Here is a 12,461-nt window from a genome sequence, read left to right on the forward strand (position 1 = left end):
AACTTTATGAGATTGCAACTCAATCACATTCTAAGCAATCTCTACATCTCGAAGTCTCTACAATATGGTGGTTGAAAACAAGGAAACACGAACCCTTTTAATATATCCCTTGAAAATTTCTCTACATCAAATTTCATGATTGTCACTTTGGATACACAAGTGCTCTTCCTTGCAAGACTAACCCATGTAGGTAGATGAACTCCAACTACAAGTGGTGCTCCCAACTCTTAATGAACTACATCAACCTTGAGCACCTTACACAAATTCAACTCCATGATCAAGATCAACACCACCACCCAAGGTATGTCATTCCATCTTAGAGAAGCTTTACCCCAAGACATGGGTCAAAGCAACTCAACAAGATGTGAATACATCAAAATGCTTAAACGAAAAATGGCAACCCCATTTTGAGCTTAAACGATGAGTATGACTTATGATCAAGTGTCTTCACTTGACTCCTAAGTCAATATACTCTAACATAGGTGACTTTGCCGCCGACCAATTCTAGATGAAGTTCTCTTTTGTTTCTCTGTGATCTTGCATTTGTCTCTTGCTTTCATTTCCCCTTTCAAAAAAACTTCATCTAGATTTCTTTTCTTTTCTCTGCTATTTTCTGCATTCCCTGCATCCAATTCATTGCAAATCTTTCAGTTAATTCCTTGCATATCCTTGTGAGATCTTATTTGCCTAAGTGAGCTGAGGTGACAATTGTTTTCTCTCTGGGTTGAACTCGGCCTCACCGGTTTGTTTCCCTCGGCTAAACCGAACCATCTCGGTGCCACCGAAAATAACAACTCGGTGCTACCGATTTCAATGATGAGAAAAATATTGTGTCACTTGCATCCTGCATATTTTTTTCCAGCTCCACTCAATGATACTTGTCCTCTACCAGCATCCTATTATATGTTGCTTTGAAATGTGACTCAAGGACCAAACCTACTTGACTCATGCTCCAGAAGTCCCTTCTTGGAAATTGATGTCAAAGGGGGAGAGAGAGCACATCAAAGCTTATCACATAAGAGAGGATGCACTCCTAAAGCTTCTCCTGATGCTTTTTATTCTTAAGAGGAAAGTTGTCTCGTGTCTTCAAGAGGGGAAAGACATGATAGTATATGTTGTGATTATTTTGATCTGATTTTCTTGTTTGCTCTGATTTTCTTTCCCTATCTTCTCCCATTATCCAATGTCAGATTCAGGGGGAGAAAGACACCTAAGGGAAGAAAAGCTTTCGAATTCATTGCATATCTTTATTCTTGGGGACATGTCTATAACCAACTAGAGTACCTAGTACTCACTCTCAACATGTCATCCCAATCTTGATATTCTTGTGATCTCTTGTTCTTGCTCTGTCTAGTAGATGTTCTTGTGTTATCTAACCTTGTTTACTCAGGTTCATCTCTTCCAAAGCTAGTTCAAGACCACAAAGTAAGTATATGCAGCACACTCATGTGCGTGAAGATATCTTGTTGTGGTATATATTGATTGTAAGAGAGATTCATGAACATGAAGGTACATTTCCAATATCAACACCATTTGCTCTGATGCATATAGCCAATAAGCATGTAACTCATTGCTTGCTCTGTCATGTTTATGCATTCTCATACTCTTATGATCTATCATCACATGATTGAGCTAATGCATGTTACATGTCTTTCCAAAGCTTTACTTGCTATTTTCTTCATATCTTTATCTAAAGCTTTGATGTATGTTGTCATCAATTACCAAAAAGGGGGAGATTGAAAGAACAAGTGCTCCCTGGGTGATTTTGGTAATTAATGTCAACATATTTCTTGTTGGACTAATATTTCTACCTAGTATATTTCAGATAAGTTCAACATTGGAGTGGCATGGACAAGAGGATGTGGAACCCCTTCAAGATGCTAAGGACAAACATTGGCAAAAGTCAAGACTCTGCATTTTGATTTTAGTGATCCAAGATCACATTGAGTCCATAGAAAAGCCAATATTATTAAAAGGGGATGAGGTGTTGCTTAATAGCTTGCTTACTCAAAGTGCTTAGTGATATGCTCCAAAGCCCTCAGCCACTTTCTCATATCCACATATGTCCTAAACCTAAAATTCAAACTCAGCCCCACCGATTTGATCTATCTGGCGCCATCGAGTTCATTTGACATAGCCACTGCCACAAAACCCTAATCAGTTCGGTCTCATCGATGGGATCTCGGTCTCATCGAGATGAGCTTGCAAACTCCCTGTTGCCTATTACAACAATTTCGGTCCCACCGAGTTTGTGCAATCGGTCTCACTGAGTTTGCTTGACCAATTCTCTGTTTGCTTATTACCAAAATTGGTCTCACCGAGTTTGTGTAATCGGTTAAACCGAGTTGAGGTTTTACACTAACCCTTGCACATCGGTCCCACCGAAAACTCTAACGTTCACATTTTGACCCGAATCGGTTTGACCGAGTTTCACCATTCGGTCTCACCGAGTTTGGAATTTGTGTGTAATGGCTAGATTTTGTGTGGAGGCTATATATACTCCTCCACCCATTCTTCACTCGAAAAGAGAGCCATCAGAACGTGCCTACACTTTCACTACTCATTTTTTGAGAGAGAACCACCTACTCATGTGTTGAGACCAAGACATTCCATTCCAACCACGAGAATCTTGATCTCTAGCCTTCCCCAAGTTGCTTTCCACTCAAATCATCTCTCCACCATAGCCAAATCTCTGAGAGAGAGTTGAGTATTGGGGAGACTATCATTTGAAGCACAAGAGCAAGGAGTTCATCATCAACACACCATCTATTATCTTTTGGAGAGTGGTGTCTCCTAGATTGGTTAGGTGTCACTCGGGAGCCTCCGTCAAGATTGTGGAGTTGAACCAAGGAGTTTGTAAGGGCAAGGAGATCGCCTACTTCGTGAAGATCTACCCAAGTGAGGCAAGTCCTTCATGGGCGATGGCCGTGGTGGGGTAGACAAGGTTGCTTCTTCGTGGACCCTTCGTGGGTGGAGCCCTTCGTGGACTTGCGCAACCGTTACCCTTCGTGGGTTGAAGTCTCCACCAACGTGGATGTACGATAGCACCACCTATCGGAACCACGCCAAAAATCTCCGTGTCTCCAATTGTGTTTGCACACTCCAATCCCACCCCTTTACTTTCTTGCAAGTTGCATGCTTTACTTTACGCTGCTCATATACTCTTTGCATGCTTACTTGAATTGTATTGTGAATGTTTGAAATTGTGCTAATTTCCAACCTGAACTTGAAAAACTTAAAAACTGTTATCTTTACTTGTTGAGGGTCTAATCACCCCCCCTATAGACACCTCTTCTTGATCCTTTGACCTTCTCACTTTTCTTGCTAACAATCCATTCTCACAAACAAAGAGCTACTGCTATCAGAGAGAAGCAAAGGTTAAGTATAACTCCTCCCTTCATGTGTTCTTCCCTACCAAGATTGTTGTGATGAACCTGGGTTATTTTTTGACCCCTAAGGACCACTACTTTGATCATTTTTATATTAATGTTTATTTTGAAATCCGTGAGTACTTCTCCAATTCTGAACATTTTAAAAGTTCATAAAGATTTCAGAAATTCATGAAGATTTGAAAAATTGTTGATCATTTTTAAAAATATACAATTTTTTTTTTGAAAAATTATTGAGATTTTATAAAATTTATTGAATATTTAATAAACCCCTTTAACATTTTTAAATTGTGGAATATATTTTAAACATTTTGGTACATTCCATCGGTGAAGTATGTTGACTTTAGAGCACTAAATTGATTTACCGGGAGGATATTATATGTGCAAAGCTAGCTACCCAAAGCAGCTTGATTGATATTTGTACTTGCAGCTCCTCGTACATGAAGCTTTAGGCCCTGTTCGATACCACTTCGCTCCACAACTCCGGAAGTGGAGTTGGCGGAGCTGCAGTTCAAAACGGCCGAGCTCCAGTTTTCCCGCTCCACAGATTCCGGGAGCGGGCTTTACTCTAGACCTCCTTTTTCTTCTTCTTGTTGATCCCTTCTCTCTTAAGAAAACTCTTCGCAACATGCGAAAACAGAAAACAGATCGGAAGTCTTACTTTGTCTCTCATTTTTTCCAGCACAACGTCACATATGTGGCGTTTTGATTTCAACTCGTACATCTCTATGCCAACATTCATGGCGATTTGATTTCTAGATCATCCTCTCAATTCCCAAGTTTATTTCTCCCCGTTCACGGCTTAGACTGTCAACCGCTGCCTGGCCGCCATGCCAGCTGCTGCATCTGCACACGGAACATCGTGTGCTTTTGCGTGCCACAACCAAAGTGAATAGCCCGCGATCGCAAATGAGCCAAACTGGTAGGATGCAAGGAGCAAGAATTTTTTATTGACATGTAAATTTGTAAGAGTCAGACCTATTTTCAAGCACATTTTGCTTTTGGTCTAAATTTTGCCCCCCCCCCCCCCCCCCCCTAATATATGTCATGCTCCACCACTAGAGCCAAGCAAATATTTTGCACCTCTGGGGGAGCCTAGTTCTTGCACACCAACAGAGGCATATCCGTGTCCACCAGCCTAAGGAATCGAGCGCTATAATTCGACGCAGCAGAATATTGGACATCATTGTGAGCTTCCATGAAATTGTATTAGCCACGTCGGGGTTGAGGTGGGCATGCGATAGCTTCACTCAACGTTCACGAGCTCAGATAGATGGTTAACATGGTTAACAGTGAGGTTCCCACCAATTTCCACTTGGCAAATCCAGAAAATGTTGTGCAAGGCCTTCTGGACGGAGCAATTTCTTCTTTTAGAAATATCAAAAATATTTGGCCAGATATATTTGGGTTTCATACCATCCAGCCAAGCAGATTCTCAGGACGAGGCCCGAAGACTGTCCCCATCCAAATACTTGTGGCAACCGCGGAAATATCTTTATCCTTATCATTGCAAGGGTTCCCCAAAATGACTCATGGCTTGATCTGATCTGACCAAGCAACCCACAACCAATGGATGCGAAGGGCAGCAACATTTTTTTTCCAAATTGAGAATACCCAGGCCATACTACTTTTGATCATCATGAAAGCATACTTTGATAGTTGTGATCTATGTTCTTAATATGTTAATCATAACTGCAGCCTCCAGATAATCATACTCAATATCAATAGGTAGATTGCTCTATTGAAGAGCCAAAGAAACACCCTCAATGTTTGCGAGAATTTCAGCTTCCAAAACATCATTATGGCATCTCCAAGGCGGATTCTAAAACCGACGCATATGTCCGGACCGCGGAAGGCATCCAACCTGGGCCTGTATTGATTCGAGGGGCGGCCTAGACGCGTTCTCTCCCACAAATTGGGAACAAAGTGGGGGGGGGGGGGGGTTGCGGGAGTCCGGACACCCGAAATGTAGGACTCCGACACCCGGCCCACCCAATCCCCTCTCCTGGTCCCATTTCCTTCCACTCCGCCCCTTCCCCCCTTGCTTTGCATCTGCACCCTCCACCTCCGCCGCCACCGTGTACATCTCCGGCCGCCACAGAGGCATTGACGGACGTCCGCAACCAGCACCGATGCGCCCGCTCGCCTTTACGACAGAGCGGTTCACCCTGGAGCCATTTGTACCTAGGTACACTCCGCACCCCGTCGACGACCTCCACGGCGGACACCACACTCGGCAGTTGTTCGGTAAATGCCATTGAGCTTATTTTCAAATGCTAAGTTGTTTTTCAGAGTACGAAGGATGGTAAGCTGCTCGACCATGAAGGATAAGTTGTTGTGCCATGTGTGGCTGGCCGTATCCGCGGATTTCGTAGGCAGGAGCAGATGGCCCGCCTTATGGGAGAAAGTGCATGAAAAGTTTCACACACGAAAGCACATTGCGCCCTACGACATGTACATCAATCAACCACGCAATGTGTGATCGTAGTCTTATCGCCGGCACGCTGTCCACGTCAGCCTCACCAAGTTTTGCGACGTGGTTCGTCAACTCGAGGCAAGGTGCATTGGACGCGGCAGAGAAAGAGATCGTAAGTTTTGCTTCCTCTTGCTCAACTTGTTGATTGATTCATTCACTTAATGTTGGTCTACACATTATATGTAGCCCCCACGCGTTGCCGTGGTGTACCACAGGACACAAAGACGGCCATTTACGTGCACGCACTGTTAATGAAATTTAAAGAGCAATATGTGTGGGACGACATGATCCGTTAATAAAAACTTGTTGAATATTCGTTAATCTCGTTGAATTTGAACTATTATTGTACTAGACTTATTTACATGCTATGTATTGATGATTTATGCTATTTTCCATCCAAATTTTGATGAATACCGGCTTTGCATAAATTTCGTCCTGTTTGTTAAATGTGGGTTGAAATGTATGCCGCTAAGGTTGGATGGCAACCTTCGCATCCGTGTCCGCAGACTTGTTCCCTGTTCAGGGAGGATGCAGGAGAAATTTTACGTGTTGCCGTTGAAAATGCCATTAAGGCAGTTAAGCTATCGATACCATAGTACAGAAGTACTACACTACTCCGTACTACATACATCACGTAACCTCACACGTCACACGTATACTATTCAAAAGAAAGAAAGAAACTTCACTCACACGTACAGTAACACACACAAGCATCACGGCATGCACGGCGATTCCACCAGGGACAACAATACACACACAAGCAAGCCAAATTATCTACGGTACACCACATCAACATGTCCCAAAATGCTCTTGTCCAGGCCCTGGCACGTACGAGCACATGTACTTGTCACGCTGTGGCGACTGACGCGGCGTCCGCCTTCATGGCCTGGAAGCGCGGCTCCTTGGCCTCGAACTTGTGGCGCACGTACAGGTTCATGTAGTCCTCGAACACGAACCTCGGGTACGCGGCGCCGCCCTCCTCGCCCTCGTTCTTCTCCGTGGCGCCGGCAGCGGCCACAAGCGCCGGGGCCGGGAAGATGACGGCGTCGGCGCCGGGGTTGTAGAAGGAGGCGATGGACATGCGGTTGCCGTCGGGGCGGGTGAGCACGCGGTGCATCACGCTCTTGTACCGCCCGTTGGTGATCACCTCCAGCTGGTCGCCGATGTTGACGACGATGGCGCGGCGCATGGGCGGCACGTCGACCCATGCTCCGTCCTTGACGAGCTGGAGCCCGCTCACCTGGTCGTCCTGGAACAGAAGGATGACGCCGCCGGCGTCGGTGTGCGCGCGGAGGCCGTCCACCAGGTCGGGGCGTGGGCACGGCGGGTAGCTGCTCACCTTGCTGCCGAACGTCGGGCCACTGGAACCGGCCAAGGCCTGCTTCAGGTAGCCTTGCTCCAGGCCCAGGTTCTCGCACAGCAGGTCCAGCACCTTCTCCGCCAGCTTCTCGATCTCCGACGCGAACTCCTTCATCACTTGCCTGCAACGACGACACGAAGAAAGGTAAACAAGTGTCACTTGCTAAAAAGTGATTCCAATCGTGTTGGTTACTGCTGCTAAATTAGTAGGATTCTGATTTGCGCAAGCAATCTTATCTCCTGTTGATATCCTAGTGGCATTCCAAATCGTGCTACTATAACTGCTGCATGTTGTTTTTTGAGAGGCTGTACGTGTGAGGAATCACTTTGTGAGACTACAAAATGTTTGGCCTAACAATAGGCTGCCTCGTCAGCAAAAGGCAAACGAGCAAATCTGTGGAATCTGGTGTTATCTGTTGGTCTCTTATGTTATCCTTTATTATTATACTCCCTCCGTTCGAAATTACTTGTAGTAGAAATGGATGTATCTAGATGTATTTTAATTCTAGATACATCCATTTTCAAGACAAATAATTCCGAACGGAGGGAATACTTATTAGGGATCAAGTAGCAGTAGTTAATCAAGTAATCACGCGTGCGTGCGTGCGATCGTACCTGTACTGGTGGTCGAGGTCCGGCAGGTCGGCGAGGTTGGAGGCGGGAAGGTGGCGGACGAAGAAGGTGCTCTCCCAGTCCACGTCCTTCACGTCGGCGCCCTTCTCGCCGGCCTCCAGCGTCCTCGCCGCGAACTCCTTGAACTTCTCCTCCCGGCACGCGTAGTGCGCCTTGCTCACCCGCTCCACCTCGTCCAGCAGCTCATGCGAGATGCCATGGTTCAGCAGCTGTGCGCACGGTCAGTTAATCATGTCAATAATCGTAATACATATGCCTGTTTTCTACAAAATCAATCCACTATAATTCCGCTAAACGAATTGTATAGCATCAGGTGAGTGGCAGTGGCACCTCGAAGAATCCCCAGTTCTCGCAGGCGTCGTGGATAACCTCCATGGCCGCGCCCCTCTCCTCCGTCTCCAGCTTCTCCATGTTGATCACCGGGAAGCTCAACGAGGCAGCGGCATTAGCAGGAAGTGCCATCGCTCCGTGATGACGCGCTCACTCTCCCTATCTGTAATTCTGTATGTGTGTTTGTGCTGGTTAGCTGAAGCAGAGAGTGTGTTGAGTGTGCGCTCTGAGGCCGGTGTCGAGTGCCGAATTTATAGGCGCGCGAGAGAAGGCTGGAAGACCGGGATGTAGGAGATTACGACACAGCTTAATTAGTTAATTACAGGGGACGAAAGCAACCGAGATATGCCCCAGTTAGCTGATCGGATCAGCGTGCGTGCGCGCCGCAACTTCGTGTAGCTTACCTGATCGACATATACATACTCTAACCAAGTTGTCTCCAAGAATATCGCTTCTTGCTAATCAATATGCCCTGATGGAGACGTAGCAGTATGATAAGTACTAACTGATAGGCTGATATTCTACTCTAGCCACTATTTTATGTACCTAACCTAAGTAGTTTTTTTTTTTGCGGGGGACTAACCTAAGTAGTGTTGATGAACTCTATGGCGTACCGATGGAGTTGTCTCTTACTTTACAGGTTGATAATGACAAGATTAGGCTGGTCATAGTGGGGAGTAACTTAGACTAGTGTCATATGCATGACACTAGTCTAAGTTACTATCTTCATAATGCAAAGTAACATAACAGTAGTATCATGAATGGTTTCATTTATTAACTTGTAGACTCATCTTGTCTCAGAAAGCGCTATGTTACAGTAACATATTATATTACCACCTCTCATTAACTACTTGCCACGTAAGCAAATTTTTTTTGAAATGCGCTACGTTACTACCTAAGTTACTCCCACTATGACTAGTCTTAGTCATAGACTCATAGTACACCTGACCTGGCCCAGACCACATATAGTGGAGTTTTGCTGTCAACAAATATATTGTAGTACTCCAACATCGACCACTTGACTGAATGACTGCTGTCCGGGGACACCGGTCGATTGTGTACATGCACATGAAACATGGCACGTAACGTAACGTGATCTATCCATGGATCACTGCTAGAGCTACTAATTTTGGGCGCTGTCCAACTCAGCAACAGCCAGCTGCAGTAGCTAAATAGCATGTAGATCACTTGTTGTCCAGACTCCTGTATGCCGGTCGACTTAAAGCGGGAATGGGAGCACTCCTGTACGCATCAGCTCCTGCATGGTGCTTGGCAGCTGGACAACCAGACCCCGGCTCTGTCCCAGATTCACCCATGGATGGACAGCTCGAGCTAGCCTCTTCGTCATCCTTGGTCTGATCTCTACTATGATCAGCGTGTCCACCTGTCCCTTCCCCCTAGTCTAACCTCTCCTTTCTCCTTTCTCCTTCATAGTAGGGGCCGGGTTAAGATTCCGCTCTCCAGTCACTAGGGCCCATGACATTGTCCGAAAACTTATCTCGAGCAGTTCAAAAGAACAGCACACAAAGAGGTTTCAAAGCATGACGAGTACACACCTGGCCTCTGCAAGACTAGAATGCACCCAATCAACACTAACACGCATACTCATAGTATCACACTGGCAAAAATCAAAGTCCAAAGCTCTACCTAGAAAAATGGAAAAAAGTAAAGATGATTCACGCCAAACAACTATTGACGCAACGAAGATGATTAAGTGCACACAAGTGGAACGTGAACACAACCATTTTTTTCGAAAAGGGGGGTCTCCCAGGCCTCAGCATCAGAACGATGCATACGGCCATATTTATAAATAAAATAGGTTCAACAATTGTCTTAGAGTCATGAAACAAAATAAAGGCGAGCTCACATAGAGCCTCAACGCCAAAACAAGAAAAGGACATAAAGCCACAACCGGCTGGCATAATAAAGATAGAAAAACTAATCGCCTATCCTATTACATGACCGTCATCCAAACCAGTTGAAGATATCCCGCGCTACCATCTCCCACCGGACAGATCTAGTAACCAAACGCTCACTGGCCTCCGTCGGAGTGAGTAAGGACCACATACGGATCAGCGCCGTAGCACGGAATACAACCAGTAGTGACCTCAACACCACAAAGCTTGGCCGCCCTCATGGCGCACCGCTGCTGAATGTCATCCACGTCCGGCTGAGCCTGGAGACGGCCACTCACCCAGCGCCCATCAGACATCGGATCCTGAATTCCTCCAAACGCAATGACCTCCTCCCGAGAGATCGCGGTCGGGGTCCGGCCTCCTGCCTCACCCCAACCGGCAAGCCGGACCACATGCACGGGCTCCCCCGCAGCCTCGCCAGGAAGCGGAAAGGCACTCACCAAGACCTCAGACGCCTGGCGCTCCCTGCAGGACGGAGCCGGCAGCGAGGGTGGTGAAGGGAGTGCAAGGACCGCCTGCCCTCGCTCACCACCCAACACCGGAGAAGCCACCAGCTCAGGCGCCGTAGGAGAAGAAGGATCCGAGGCCACCTGCCCCAAGCCCTCTCCCGAAGGCAGAGCCGCCACCAGCAGAGAGGTAGACACAACAGGAGAGGAGGTATCCGTGGCCACCTGCCCCAGACCCCCTCCCAACAAAGAAAAGGACACGGGAGCCACCTGCCCCGAATCCCCTACCTCAGTAGGAGAAGAGCAACCCGAGGCCGCCTGCCCCGGGACTCCTCCCGACAAACCATCCAAGGCCACCGGCGTCACGTCCTGAGGAGGTAAAGCGTGTTGAGCACGAGAGGGAGTGGCCACCTGCCGACTCTCCTCCTCCTCATCCCAGGCCGGGGTCGACGAAGTCCCAAGATCCCCAGGAATAGTGCACACGGAATCCTCAAACCCCAAAGCAGGCAACGTGAGCTCAGAATCCTCCACGGACTCGACCCGATCACTCCACAGCCTCGGGGGTGCAGAAGAGGGTCCGAAAGACCCAAATCTCAGAGTCGTCGTAGGCACGGAGGAGGGTGGGGCTGCTCCATCCCCAGTCGTCGCGGTCTCGGACCCCGGTCCCTTGGACAGCTGTCGTCCAGAGTCCTCGACCGGCGGCTCCTCAGCTCCCGCGCTGCCGTCACCCAAATGCATATCCACGTCGGACTCGTGAGCCGCCGCTGCCAGAAGGTTCTCATCCTCAAAATCAATAACCAGATCATAAATCCTACCTCGATAAGCCCACTTAACCACTTCCGGCACAAACTCAGCGTTCAGAATACTAACCAGAACCCGAGCAATCCCGTGAGCTCTGGTGAACGCCATATCCACACGTTCAGGCTTCCCCACCAAAATGCCCATGCTGGCCACAACCCGAGCATCCTGTAACAGCTTGGAGGGCCCCCCGGAAAATCGCAACCACGCCTGAGTAAGCGGCCTACCCTGAGGCTCCACGTGCTTCCACTCATGAAACTCAAGGATGCAATCAGTTCCCGGCACTTTACACATCCCAAAACTCAACAACCTCTGCAGATCCTCCCCGGAAGGAAACTCAACTCTGAACATCTTATCAGCTAGACTGACAAGGTCCCACTGAAAATGCCCAGGGGCCAGCTCCCGAAGCCTCTGCACGATCTGTGCCTCAGAGACCTCCCCTCTGGTGACCTTGACAAGCCCAGTAGTCATGCTCGGGGTCTCATTTGTAACCTCTCGCTCATTCGGGGACTCGAAAAACGTTAGCTCAGCACAGTAAACTCCATACATCATGAGCGACGGTGCCTGATCTCGCAGTATCGGACAGTCCCCAGAGTCGTGTGCCAGCTTACCGCAGGTATCACATAACATAGCCACACACTCCGCAATGAAGTGCCCCTTGTCTCCACAACGATAACAAAGTATCTTTTCCTTCCTGCGCGCCCACTTGAACGCCCTATCAGACTCAACCCTATCTGACATCTTCGCAGACACATCGGCCATAACCTCGTTCCCAGAAACCTGAACAGTAGCAAGGGCCGTCACCACCTCCATAGCGTGACCAGTCAGCACAGGCTCCTCGGCAGCTCCGTTATCTATCATCTGGTCGACGACAACAGGTGGGGATGGAGGACGTGAACACAACCATATAAACTGAAAATTGTGCAAACACGAAGTAGACAACCCAACCACAGAGAGGCGTCTTTGGAGCCAAGAGCATCCATCAACGCATGTATTACATAGGTCACGGATAAACTGACGAGAGAACGGACCGGCAACATACCCCATTGGGAACACTTCGATGATCTCATGCCTACATAGCAAGTACATCGATGGTAAATCTGGACATGGCAAC

At 47.6% G+C, this 12,461-nt stretch overlaps 1 protein-coding gene across 1 annotated transcript; it reads right to left on the minus strand.

The window, feature by feature from the left end:
* Positions 1–6,396: 6,396 nt before the first annotated feature.
* Positions 6,397–8,425, minus strand: LOC123138394 (1-aminocyclopropane-1-carboxylate oxidase 1). The gene is made up of 3 exons (XM_044558367.1): positions 8,188–8,425; positions 7,840–8,066; positions 6,397–7,346 (listed from the first exon to the last, which is right to left on the minus strand). The coding sequence occupies exons 1-3, from the start codon at positions 8,317–8,319 to the stop codon at positions 6,713–6,715; spliced, it is 993 nt and encodes a 330-aa protein (XP_044414302.1). The 5' UTR covers positions 8,320–8,425; the 3' UTR covers positions 6,397–6,712.
* Positions 8,426–12,461: the final 4,036 nt, after the last annotated feature.

Source organism: Triticum aestivum, chromosome 6B (assembly GCF_018294505.1).
Source record: "Triticum aestivum cultivar Chinese Spring chromosome 6B, IWGSC CS RefSeq v2.1, whole genome shotgun sequence".
Taxonomy (NCBI): Eukaryota; Viridiplantae; Streptophyta; class Magnoliopsida; order Poales; family Poaceae; genus Triticum; species Triticum aestivum.

What these genes read in the sequence shown, in the direction of transcription:
- LOC123138394 (XM_044558367.1), bottom strand. Translation starts at nt 8,319, where the DNA reads ATGGCACTTCCTGCTAATGCCGCTGCCTCGTTGAGCTTCCCGGTGATC. An exon ending in AGAACTGGGGATTCTTCGAG is followed by an intron (nt 8,067 to 8,187) that starts GTGCCACTGCCA and finishes CCGTGCGCACAG; the next exon opens with CTGCTGAACCATGGCATCTC. An exon ending in GACCTCGACCACCAGTACAG is followed by an intron (nt 7,347 to 7,839) that starts GTACGATCGCAC and finishes TCGTCGTTGCAG; the next exon opens with GCAAGTGATGAAGGAGTTCG.